The following is a 12,940-nucleotide window of genomic DNA, read 5'->3' as shown; positions in this document are numbered from 1 at the left end:
CACACAGTTGAAGACTGATGGAGGACTTGAATGGGGCTAGGTTCAGTAACCTTGGGTATGCCACTTTACTTCCACCTTCTTAAGTCTGTTGTGACCATCCAACGAGGAATCAACAATAAAAACACTTTGTAAGCCACCAAACCTGTTCAATTGTCAGGTGCTACTAGTGTCACGCTGGATATCACAAAACTTTGTCCCGGCCCGGAATGGGGTGAGGGTAAGACCTCACTGGTGCCATCCTCAGATTTTACCCTGCAATTTGGCCCCTAGGTTTTTCTTTCTGCCGTGCTTTTCCAAAGTCAGTTGCCTTTTCCCAGCCAGAAAGGAATGTGTCTCACTGCACTTTTTTCAAGATGTAGCCTCCGTTATTTATAGCCTTCGGCCTGAGTGGCGCATCCCAGCAACGAAGTGCTGCAGATGCTCCCAGTGAGTGTCCTACTTCTACAGCAGCCCCTTGCAAGCCCTGCACATTTCCATCCCAGTCCCCAAACTGTGTGTTTTTGTGCCCCTGCAGCGTTCCACAAGGCCGGGCGGCAGCGGGAAGCGGTCCGGGTGCTAGAGCAGCTCACACACAATGCCGTGGTAGAGAGCAGATTTAATGACGCTGCCTATTATTACTGGATGCTGTCCATGCAGTGCCTTGATATAGCTCAAGGTAAGTAAACATCAGCCAGGCTGCTTGTTTTCCCCAGCCCTGCTCTGGCACCAAGATAAACATCGAAGGAGCTGGGACGTTTTAATTAAAGCCCTGGGCTTGTTTATTGGGTGTATTGTCCGTAACCCTGTCTTGCAGCGGCATAATCTGGTGTGTCATCTTTTTCCAGTTTGCCCATAAGTTTAATGATGGGATGAGGGCCATCCTGGGGTTATGGTTGGGAGGTCCTGCCCTGTGTTGCTAATTCAGAACATCTTTCTCCCCTGCTACCTGGGAGCCTATAACCAGACCCAGGTGAGCACTTTTTTAAAAAATTTAATTAAATGGAAAGATGAGAAAGAGATCACTTTACAGTAACACACTCCAGATTCTCACTCATTCCAGGCAGGAAAATAGTTTCGATGTTGCTTTCTTGAGACTTCCCATGATGCACTGAGGGAGTTCTGGAAGCAGAGGGGACACGGAGATCTTCTTCACTGGACTAAGGCCAGCATGCCGGAGTGGGAAAAACACTGGAATTGGAGGCAGCTAGGTGACTTGTAACGAGTCACAATTTCTTCCTAAACTCTACCTCCCCATATGTGGCATTGGAGGTAATCCTGTCCTACTTTCTTCATAAGGCTGCTGTGAGCCTCACAGAAACTGTGGTTATGATTTGGAAACTGTTAGATCCAGGTGTAAGGTGTCATATTTCTGTTCTGGCCAGTGGTCTGTGCTTTGGATAAGGCCTGGCACAGAGGGAAGAGGCTGGAGGTGAGATGAGTAGAGCTGACATGTGCTCATCCTCCACGCCAGGCTCCTCTGGTATGTCTGCACACCAGTGATCACCCTTTTCATGCTGGTGCTCCCCACTGGAATGACCTGATAGGCTGTAGTGTCACATCTGGGAGAGCCTGCAAGAAATGTACTCAGACTTTTCATGGCCACATGCTCTGCCCATCTGAGACTTTCCCTGTTCTGGGGCAGTCCCAGCTCCTAAGCAGCACCTTTCCCATCACTGCGTCTCTGTCAGTCTCCCTGGCACAGGTCTTGATACTGGGGGAGAGCTGACACTGGCAGTGTTGCCATTGCCTTTCCCTTGTAGACATGGCTTGACCCATCTTCCCCCTCTTGCCACCCTCCCCCCCCCACACTGCATACTCCAGACCCTGCCCAGAAGGACGTGATGCTTGACAAGTTTCGCCACTTCCAGCACTTGGCCGAGCTGTACCATGGCTACCATGCCATTCAGCGGTACACGGTAAGGTGGTCCGGATATGGGGGCCAGGTGGGGGTGCTGCCTACTGAGCTAAGGGCCCTGGGCACATCTTACAGAGCAGCAGACCTCTGGATGGAAAGTAAACCCACTGGACAGGATGACTTGCCAAGAAATTCAGGTCTCCTCCTTGGAGATAAAGTTTGGGACTTTGATTTTCCTCAGTTAGTTACCCTTTGACCTGTTGTAAGCTGTGGGCTTCTGAATTAGTGAGCCAGAGCTAGAATGGGACTTTCTAGGTGCCGGCTTTATGTTTGTAAAATTCAGGCAGACTCCAGGTTAGCCAGACAAAGAGTTATCTCTAAAATGATCAGGGGTGGGGGCGCCTAGGTGGCTCAGTCTGTTAAGTGTCTGCTTTTGGCTTAGGTCATGATTCCCAGAGTCAAAGAAACAAGCTCGCATTGGGCTCCCTGCTCAGTAGGGAGCCTGCTTCTCCCTCTCCCTCTGCTCGTCCCCCGGGCTTTCGCTCTCTCTCTCTCTCTCTCATTCTCTCAAATGAATAAACAAAATCTTACAAAATATAAAGTGATCAAGGGTGGATGTTCCATTTTAGGTGGGTGAAGCCCCATCTCTAACCAAAGGCCTGAGTTCTATTCTTGGCCCTGCCACTGAATTGCTATGTGACTTGAGCTATTTACTTTCTCTCGCTGGCTCTCAGTTTCCTTCTCTACCAAAAAGAACGAGCATAGGCTTGATCTCCAGAGACCCAAATAGTTCTTTTTAGTCACTCCCTGATTTTTTTGATTAAGCTATTTTAAATCTATCTCCTGACAATGGGGAACAGGTGGTAGCTTGTTATCAGCCTCCTCATTTTGTGTATCCTCAATCACTCAACAAATGTTGATTAAGCACCTACAGGGTGAGCTTATCCTGTGCTGATAAGCCAGGAGGATAATACCAATAACGAACCTTTATTGAGGACTTACTGTTTACCAGGAAATGTGCTGAAGGCTTTATTGTATCAATTTATTTACTCATTTATTTACTCCCCATTTTACAGATAAGGAAACTGAGGCACTAAACACAGAGATCCCACAAATACTAAATAAGACCAGGACCAGACCAGATGGGCTGGCTCCAGAGCCTGTGCTCTTAGCCTCTGATCCCCCACACCCTCTAACTTGGAGAAGGCAGACCACTAGCCACACAGCTCAACTGTGTGACCTTGGCGAGTTGTTTACTTGCCTCTGTGCTTCAGCTTCCTTCTCTTAAAGTAGGGGTGATAATAGTACCTACTCGGTGGGGTTGTGAGGATTAAATGAGTTAATATTGGAAAAGCACTTGGCACAGATGAGTGTCAGCTGTTCTCCTGCCCTGCGTGGAGGCTTCCAACCAATTTTCCATGAGCAGAACATTTCACAGTTCTTTGACCATCTCAAGAGCCCTGTGTTCCACACTGGGCACCTCTTTCCCCCACATTTGTGCTGAGTGCTCGGCACATTCTTTGTCTCTGAGGAAAGTCTGGTAAGAAAGACTCCTCTGCTAGGCTCTGCCTTGGTCAGCTATCAATCCTTCATCTCATCTCTTCCCCATACCACGGTCAGTGGTTTCAAGGGAACTCATCGTCCCTTACAGTCTTTTTAGGGCCTCTTATTTCTATCAGGTGCTCACTGGGAAAGACCCCAAACTCAGCTCCAGCTGGAAAGTCAGGGCCGCAGCTCAGTGTCAGTTTGTCTGAACCACTTTGGAGCTGGGCTGTTTGTTTCTTTTCTGTAACAACTGAGTTCTGCTCCAGGACCTTTGTGCAGTTGTGAGCTTGTAGCAGCTTCACACCAGCTGGGGTATCTGGCTATTCATCCCAGCTGAGACTTTATTGGGCCATTCCTTCATTCAACAAATCCCTTCTGTGTGTCAGGCCCTCTGCTGAGACCTTGGGACATAGTGGTGAGCAAGATGTTATCCCTGCCCCTGAAGAGCTCATAGTCAATGAACAAGCAGGTGTAGCCCAGTTGTCTTAAGGGAAAAACTAAGAGGACCAAGAGGACTTCCTAGAGGAAGTGAACCTAAGCCAAGAGGAGGGAGATTAGTAAGAATGGGGCAAGGGAAGAGGAGGAGAAGAAACAGCATTCCTGGCAGAGGTCACAACATGTGCAGAGGCATGGAGGTGGGTGGTACTTCAGCGTTTGGCATCGGGGCCCAGCAGAGCAGCTCTGAGGCAGAGCAGACTGCAAAGGGAAGCACCAGACCTTTCATGAGATAATGGCTTCCTTCCCAGAGGAGAGGCGCTAGTTCTGAGGACCCTTCTGCCACCGGCCAATTCTGTTCTTCCTGGGATGGTTCTTAGCTTCCATACCTACCACGATATAACCAGAGGCAGGCTTCTCCCTGGCTCTCACCCAGAAAAGGATGCAGTCTCAGGTTTTCTTGGGTTCTCGGAACTAACAGAGGCTGTAGAAATGTAAATGAGAGCTAAAGAGAGAACGCTTGGGCTCCAAAACCAAGTAGTAGTGTAAAGTAAGTCCTCACAAATTTAGACCAATTAGGGCCTGAGTCCTGCTGGCACGGTGAGGAGTACAGCCTAGTAAGACCCTTCAGGAAATGTCAGTTTATTGCCATGTAAGTGCTCAAAGGGGAGGGAGAGCTGGCCTGCTTTCATCTTGTCATCTACAGTTGTCTCAGTTTGCATACAATGTGCCAGATCCCTTCAAAATGGTATTCTTAACCTTTTATGGACCCCCTCATGATAGAAAATTCCCCGTGGTCTACTGTGTGGAGCTTCTGGCAGCCTCTAGGTACAGAAGACCTGTTTGTGTGTGTTAGTGCCTGGTTTGTGAGGGCCTGTGCCAGGTGCTGGGGGTGCAGGGATGAGTAATTGAGGAGCTCCCGCACATGTGCACATCTGGTGGGCATTGGGCAGCCAGACTACTGCTGGAGAGTGGAGAAGAGGCACACGATTTCATGTTCTGAAGAGTTAACTGCCTCCATTTAAAGACATGCTTAGGGTCTGGTCATGTCCTAAATTGCCTAAAAGGTCTTCTCTCTCAGAACTCATTGGAGACAACTTGAAGTGCTCAGGGAAATGGAATCATAACCCACCCTCGAGGCAATACAGCCAAGGAGAGGCATTCTTGGGCTTTGGAATCAGACCTGGGTTTGAATCCTAGCTCGGCTCTTTTCTAGCTGGGTGACTTGGGCAAGTCATCTCTCTGGGCCTGTTTTCTCATCAGTACAGTGAGGATGAAAGTGCGTCTTTACAGAATTTTGTTAAAGACCACATGAGACAGCTGTAAAGCACCCAGTACATAGTAGATGCTCATTAAGGGAAGCTGTTCTTATACTAAAATATTTCAGAATTTTTGGTTGTCTGCCTTTTGACCTGTCCCAGCAGCTGTTTCGTTGAGGAATTCAATCCCTATTTGCTTTTCTCACTGCAGGAGGAGCCCTTCAGTTTCCATCTTCCCGAAACCCTCTTCAACATCTCCAGGTTCCTGCTGCACAGCCTGACCAAAGACACCCCTTTGGGCATCTCTAAAGTGTATCCTTTCACCCCTACCCTCTGTCCCATCTCTCTTGTCTAATGGCCCCTGTGAAGCTCTTTCCAGAGCACTTTACTGGCAGAACCTTCCCTATCTCCCATAGCCCTCAGGGAAGAGAGAGAGTTTGTCCTGCTGCTATTGTTTTACTGTAGAAGCAGCTTGCCAGGGAGGCCAGGGGGCCCCTGCCAAGAGAAGATTAGTTTCCAGGGCTCTCTGGCTTAGCCCAGCTGTGGGTCTCTAACCAGTCCACTGCCTGAGCCCTTCTGGAACCCATAAATAAGGGTATAACAGAAATATAGGAAGCTCTTGGATTCTTGGGCATTTTCCTGGGGGTCAGGTTAGAGGGTGTTTGTTCAGCCTGGGGGATGGTGCACCTGCTGTGCCCTAGACATCGGGCAGGTGGTAGGTGACAAAGCTGTTATCTAGTAGAGGAGGTGACAAGTGTCAGGGCTTAGTTCAGTGGGATGTGTGCTGTGTCCACGTGTGGAATGTAGCTAAGGCTGGGGCCATGGTCAGGGAGGGCTGCCTGGAAGAGCTGACATCTATCCCATGAGGCACCAGGGAAGATGGTAGAGTAGATATTCCAGGGGAACACCCCGCACATGGAAAGGCACAGAGGTGAAGTAAGCATGGCATACGGGAGGAGCTGAAGCCCACCCTAGGTGGGAGTCAGGCTGGAGAGGTAGTGGCCTGAGGGCCTCCATGTGAGTTGGCCTCACCTTCTTTGGAACTGTAAGGGCCATTAAAGAAGGAGGCTGAGGACCCATGCTTCTAGAAGCTACCAGGAAATGACCAAAATCTTTTAAGGTCATAAAAGTCATAATTTTCCCCATCCTCTTCTAAATCTTATATTCTCTCAGCCCCCTCCCAGCCCCAACCCTACCTTCTCTCTGTAAGGAAAAGACCCTCCCAGGAGAGGCCTCAGAGGTACTGATCGGTGAGAAGTGGCTTCTCTAAAGGTTCCAGGCCCATCATTTACATTCCAGGGGAACCAAGAAGTACGTTATTGACTGAGAACTTTGCAGAGGTGTGGCCAAGGCCACACCTGCTGGAGCCTGAGAACCTGTGCCCAGTCTTTCCAGCAAGTTCTGTTTGATTGAACCCCTGCCCTAAGTTGCACCCTATACTGTTCATTGGGGACCTGGAAGTGGCTCCTGACATGGTCCCTGACTTTGAGGAGTGACCGTGGAGACATAGACAAGAAAGCTTACTTCCATGTAACTTCTGGAGTGGAAGGAGCCACACTGGGCTTGTGGGGAGCAGGAGCATCAGGAAGAAGGAGAGTGGGAAGGAGACATGGTACTTGAGGCTTGCCAGGGAGAAGTGGGGAAGGGGGTCCACAGGCGGGACACGGAAGGAAGGACAGGCCTGGCCTGGGTGCAGACAGCATATAAGGTGACTTGGGATCCAGCACAAAGGCCTGGGGCCTCAGATTGAGGAGCTCAGGAGAAAGTCTCAGAGAATAGGGGAGGTTGCCACTCAGAAATCACTGTGGCTCTTGGTGAAGTGCAGGCAGAGAGAAGTGCCCTGCAGCCAGTGGCCTCTGAGCTGGATCTGAGTGAGCTCCACAGGGAGTCTGGGACCAGCCCCACCTGGCAAGCCTAGAGCAGGATGGCACTTGGTGCTGGGCATTCTAGGACCTGGCTGGCAGGCTGGGTGAGGTGGGGAGAGCCATGTTGGCCTACTCAGGGTACAAGATGAGCCATCAGCTGGCTCATCTAACCTAAGCAAGGTTAAAATATTAATGGAAACTGCACTGTCTTTATCTCTGGAAAAATCCCTATGCCGTGATATCTGAGAAGTACACTTACATCCCACAAGTGAGCAAAGCACTCCTCAGGCTCCTACCTATGCCCTCCTGGCACTAGCACCAGCTGCACGCCAGCACAGGGCTCACTCTGAGGATAGGCAGTGCCAGCTCTCGGGCCCAGTGTGGCCTCTGCTGTCCTTAACCCTATCATCCTCAGGAACACGCTCTTCACTCTGGCCAAGCAAAGCAAAGCCCTGGGTGCCTACAAGCTGGCCCGACATGCCTATGACAAGCTGCAGGGTCTGCAGATCCCTGCCAGGTTCCAGAAGTCCATTGAGCTGGGCAGCCTGACCATCCGCTCCAAGCCCTTCCATGACAGCGAGGTGAGGGCACAGCTCTCTCAGGCAAGAGGCTTCCACTCCTCTTCCTGGACATCCCCTGATGCCTTCTTTCCCGGCCGGGTTCTATCTGAAAGATGGCTACAATGGTCTCAGGATCCTGTGCCCTCCTCCCTTTCCCAAGCCCTGGTTTGCTGACTCCTGCTTTTCCCTCTCTGCCACCTCTATTCTCTACTCAGCCAGCTCTGCTTCAGCCACAGCCCCTGTCCCCTGTCCCCTGTGGGCTCCAGAGCCCTGCCCTCCCTTGCTGCCTAGCCCTCCCATCAGACTCTGAGTCGGCTACAGCCCAGCCCATGCTGCTCTGCCCTTAACCTCCCTCTGCTCCTGAATGCCCAGATGGCTCTGCTTTCTCCTCATCCTAGGAGCTCCTACCTCATCCCCTCTTTCTTCTGGAACCAGGTTATCACTCTTCTAGGTACCTGTAGCCCAGCTGTGCCCCAGCCACCTTTCTTCCAATTTAACCTGTTGTCTCTCACAATTGTCTCCTTCAAGCTCAGAGCAGAGATTTGGCATCAAACAGACCTGGGTTTTGATCCCAGCTCCACCATTTCCTAGCCTTGTCTCCCATCTCTCTGAGTCTCAGTTTCCCCCTTTATCAAAGGGGACATACATAATAGTTTTCCCACAGGATAAATAGCCAGCCCAGATAATGTGCGCGGCAGGGTACGTGGTGTGTGTGCATCATGTGTGTGGTGGCTGTGGTGTTGTCATTCCTGCTGGAGAAATGTGCTGCTGAGCCCTGCCTGTGAAGGAGTCCAGGGCAGTGGGACCCAGGTCACAGGGCCTCAGATGCCTCTGTAGGCCCTTATCCTGAGTCACCACGCATAGAGTCCTAAGCCCGGTGCCCCTTTCCCACCCACACAGGTAGCCTTGCTTCTTGGCAGCCAGGCCCCAGGAGACAAATCAGAGTAGAGAGCATTTCCTCACTCTGGGTGTGGCTCTCAGGCAGTTGTGGGTCTTGTGCTTTTTAGGAGCTGGTGCCCTTGTGCTACCGCTGCTCCACCAACAACCCGCTGCTGAACAACCTGGGCAACGTTTGCATCAACTGCCGCCAGCCCTTCGTCTTCTCTGCCTCTTCCTATGGTGAGTCTGACGTGCAGATGGATGGCTGGGCTCTCTCTGCTGCTGATTGGCCACACGTGTCCTCATTTGTAAACTGGGGACAGTGTGACACCCACCCCACCAGATGCACAGTCACAAAGGATTCCCAGAAATAAGACCCAGTGCTGCCCAAATTTGAAGCACCCACCCCTCAGAGCCTGGTATGGGGCTTTGCATGACATAAATGCCCTAGATGCCACTGGTTGGGCATTTGGTCTGGAAGGCTAAGATGGGCTCTTTTTTTTTTTTTTTTTTTTTTAGTAATTATTATTTTTTTAAATTTATTTTCAGCATAACAGTATTCATTGTTTTTGCACCACACCCAGTGCTCCATGCAATCCGTGCCCTCTCTAATACCTACCACCTGGTTCCCCCAACCTCCCACCCCCCGCCCCTTCAAACCCTTCATAAGATGGGCTCTTAAGTCCCACTTCTTTCTACGTTGACAAAGAATCAGAAACCCCTTCCAGGTAGCTGGGCAGAGGCCGTTCCTCCTCCCTTGTAGAGGAGCCCATCTGGCTATTAGTGGGAAGAAGGGGTGCTAAAGGCTACTGGTTTTCACCCATGCACACATGTACACATGCACACACATGCATACATGCCTGCTTCCTCCAGATGTGCAGTGGGCAGAAAGAGGCCCTACTGTGTCTCCTTGCTTACAAAGAAGCCTGCTGCTTGGTGATAAGCCTGCTCCCACCTCCCCTCATGCTGCCTGGTGAGAGCATCCCAGGCCCTGGCTCCCCCTGAGGCAGCCATCCCATGGCCTTCCCCATGCCCTGTGCCCTCTAGAAGTGCTGCACCTGGTTGAATTCTACCTGGAAGAGGGGATCACTGATGAAGAAGCTGTTTCCCTTATTGACCTGGAAGCACCAAGACACAAGCGTGAGAACAAATGGCAAGAGATTACAAGCAACAGTATCCTGGATGCTCAGCTGGACTCCTGTGTGTGCCAACTGAGCATGAGGCCTGGGTGTAAGACAGGAGGCAGGAGAGGCTTGGGGATGGCTGGCCCAGTGGAGGCATGGGCATGGCAGGCCACTGCCGAGTGATTGGAGAGGCCTGCATGGTGGCAGGGACAGGGGCTGGCAATAGGCTAAGAGCTGGCCAGTGCACAGAGGCACCAAGGGGACAGTACATGCCCACAGGCCCAGAAGAGGCATGTGGAAGAGGAGATGGTGCTTGATAGTCACCTTTGCTTCATTTCCAGGTGGGCCTCCCACCCACCTGGCTCCTAGAAGGTACTATCTGTCCTTCTGGCCACACAAAGCTCATGAGCAACCAACACAGCATATGATGTCTGTATCATCTTTTCTAGTCAGGTCACGTTTGTGTATAAGAGACAGAAAAACCATGATCGAGCTGAGCAAACAAAAGGCTGTAAAGAAGCCTAGCCATAGTTGGACACTCAGCCGGATCCAGGTGCTCAGTTGGCACTGGTGGGAGGCTGTCTCCTGGCCTGTCGGCTCTGTTGTCCTTCGAGTGGCTTCATTCTTTGGCAGCACCCACCCCATCCCACCAGCAGTACCAACCCTGCATCCTATCAGCCTTAAAATCCGTGGAAAGGGCTGACATTCCTCCCAGAATGACAGCAAAACCATAAGGCACATCCTTGCCGGGACAGCTTGGGTCGGCCACACCTCAGCTCTTCCCTCTGGCTAGGACCATGTTCACTGTCCCACCTGGACACAGGATGGGGCTTCTACATGTGACTGTGCACACTCAGCACCTGCAGACCTTGCTAGCACACAGCAGCTGGATCAGCAGGTCTGGGGGCATGGGAGCCTGACTTTCCATTAGCTTCCAGGTAATGCCAATGACGCTGGTCTGTGGGCCACACTTTACATTTTGAGGAGCAGAGGAGAAAGGAAAAGCCAGGGAGTTGTTTGCCAAAGATGTGAGACAGAAATCAGATGCTCTGCCTGGGTTGTTGCTGCCTGGTGGGACCACGTCTCATACCTGATTCGGCACCAGCAGCCTCCATTCCCCTGGGACTCTTCCTTGTGGGAGCCCCAGCCGCCCTGGCCTCATATCAGCTCTTCTGACACCACCTGGCAGAGGAGGCAGCTCCTTAGCACCTTCAACCTGGTCTAGCTGGCCTTAGGATTTGCAGGAGCACTCACCCCCTTCTCCATGAAATAGGACCTGCAAGTCCATCTCAAGTGCCTACAGGCAACCCAGTGATTACTAAGTGTTTCTCCAGGAATTGCCAAGTTTGTTGGCATTGGTTTCCAGCTGGCCCATTATTTCTACTCCCACCCACAGCAGGCCCAAAGTCTCTGCTCACTTGATGCTTCTGGTCAGGCCCCTGTGGGCCATGGTGTGGTCTGTGTGGGGCAGCAAAGGTCCCATCAGAGCACCTTTCCCTCCTGGGCACTGGGGCTTGGTCCCAGCCTCTGTGTGTCCAGGGCTGTCTCCTCCCTGGCTTGCATGCCCTCCATTCCTCCATCTAGAAACCTATGCCATAGACAGAGTCATAGAGAAACACACCAGGCCCACAGAAAGCTCCTGTGAAAAGCATTGGGTGCAGGGTGGGGCCTATTTCCCACGCAGCCTCAGGTTCTGTCCTTGACCAGACCCTTCCAGATTCCCAAACTCTGAGGCTGGATGAGACTGTGGACTCCATGGGAGATGATGACCCATTCACGGCAAAGCTGAGCTTTGAGGTGAGGGTACCTCTCTGATGAGCTATGGAGGTGCATGAGGCCTATTGGGTGGGGGTTCGGAGGTCCCTTCTCCTGTACACACTTGGGCATGAAGCGGACTTGTTCCTTGTCTGGGCTGCAGTGGAGTCGTGGTGGCGGGGACCCCATCACTAGAGATGGCTAGCAGGAGCTACATGACCTGGCAGGGTTCTGTGAAGGTACCCAGCAGGGGAAGTCTCTGGGGTCCTCCCTGGTTGCCCCAAAGATTCTGGGATCGTGACTCATATAAACATGTCACCCTGGCTGAGAACACGGGTGTCCCCTGCTTTCCACCTGCCCATCCTACAGCAAGGTGGCTCCGAGTTTGTGCCTGTGGTGGTGAACCGGTCGGTGCTGCGCTCCATGAGTCGACGGGACGTCCTCATCAAACGCTGGCCCCCACCCCTGCAGTGGCAGTACTTCCGCTCGCTCCTGCCGGATGCCTCCATCACCATGTGCCCCTCCTGCTTCCAGGTACCGTGCCTACAGCTCCTGTGTGGCTACCAGTTTCTTCTTTCTGCTGCTTTTCCATTTCCCAAGTGTCCCCTTGGAGACACCTGGCATCTGGGAGGAGCACAAGTGATCCCAAGGCCAGGGCTCTGAGCTGGGAAGAGACTCGGCCGTCCTTAGGCCCTCCCTCTTCTCACTTCTGTTCTGAATGCTGTCTGGAGTGGGCTTACCCCTGACCCTGTGCTCTCTGTACCTGCCCCTAACCAGGAAGGCCCAGGCAAGTGTGATATACCTTGGAATTTCACTTAGAAAAAAGGGGCCTCAGACCCCAGACCCTTCTTCCCCTCCCTTTCACTCCTCAGACAAAGGTGTTCTAGGTCTGGTGTTTCTAGCCCTGACTCACTGCCAAGCCTCCTCCCCTTGGAAGGGTGGGAGTCCTTGCCAGGCTCAGGCCTTGGCCCTGGGTCATGACCTTTTCCCCTCAGATGTTCCACTCGGAGGACTACGAGCTGCTGGTGCTTCAGCACACCTGTTGCCCCTACTGTCGGAGGCGCATTGACGACCCTAGCCCCTGACTGGCCCCCTCAGAACCAGCGCTCCCACCAGGGCCACCTCGCACTTGGCTGGGCTGTCAAAGGAAGAAGAGTTAAGCTGAAAGAGTTAAACTGTCAGAATGTACCTTCTGCCCAGATCAAGTGTGTATTTTAGGGAGGGGCCTTGTGTAACCACGGAATTCCTATTTATGGCATTTCAGGCCTTGTAAATAGCACCAGGAGATGGAGAAGAGAATGTACATATATTTTCTAAGAAAAAAAATCTGTTACTTTCAGAAAAGCTCTGAGTTGTTCGTGGCAGCCTGCTGGAGTCCACAGATCTGTCAGACCATTAACATGTACACTTTGCGAACAGATTGCCTCAATAATTACAAATAAAAGGGCTACTTATTTTCATCAGTGTCTGCATTTTAGCAAATCTTCATATTGTCTGCAACTTAATTTCCTTATGCAAAAGTGCACCTGTTTCTAATTTGATCTGAGAGGAACATTACGTTTGCCTGCTCTTAAAATGTAATCTAATCGAAATGGCAATATGGGAATGGGTAGGGGAATGGGTACTTATTTATTTTGGTTTGGTGGGGCTCCGCCTTGACCAGAAAATGAGGTTCCTGGCTCCA

The 12,940-nt window shown here is 51.6% G+C and overlaps 1 protein-coding gene across 3 annotated transcripts in view; it reads left to right on the top strand.

The window, feature by feature from the left end:
* IFT122 (intraflagellar transport 122) overlaps positions 1-12,716 on the top strand; it is a 71,395-nt gene extending 58,679 nt beyond the window's left edge. For all 3 annotated transcript variants that reach the window (XM_047744086.1, XM_047744078.1, XM_047744094.1), the window contains 9 exons: positions 515-655; positions 1,801-1,895; positions 5,285-5,385; positions 7,354-7,519; positions 8,506-8,617; positions 9,425-9,550; positions 11,219-11,298; positions 11,626-11,790; positions 12,252-12,716. In XM_047744086.1, the coding sequence (XP_047600042.1) occupies positions 515-655; positions 1,801-1,895; positions 5,285-5,385; positions 7,354-7,519; positions 8,506-8,617; positions 9,425-9,550; positions 11,219-11,298; positions 11,626-11,790; positions 12,252-12,341 (1,076 nt within the window). In that variant the 3' untranslated portion in view covers positions 12,342-12,716. The remainder of the gene's footprint in view (positions 1-514; positions 656-1,800; positions 1,896-5,284; positions 5,386-7,353; positions 7,520-8,505; positions 8,618-9,424; positions 9,551-11,218; positions 11,299-11,625; positions 11,791-12,251) is intronic.
* The last annotated feature ends 224 nt before the right edge of the window (positions 12,717-12,940 follow it).

Source organism: Lutra lutra, chromosome 1 (genome assembly GCF_902655055.1).
Source record: "Lutra lutra chromosome 1, mLutLut1.2, whole genome shotgun sequence".
Lineage (NCBI taxonomy): Eukaryota > Metazoa > Chordata > Mammalia > Carnivora > Mustelidae > Lutra > Lutra lutra.
The sequence above is the reverse complement of the archived record's forward strand: the minus strand, read 5'-3'. Positions and strand labels throughout refer to the sequence as shown.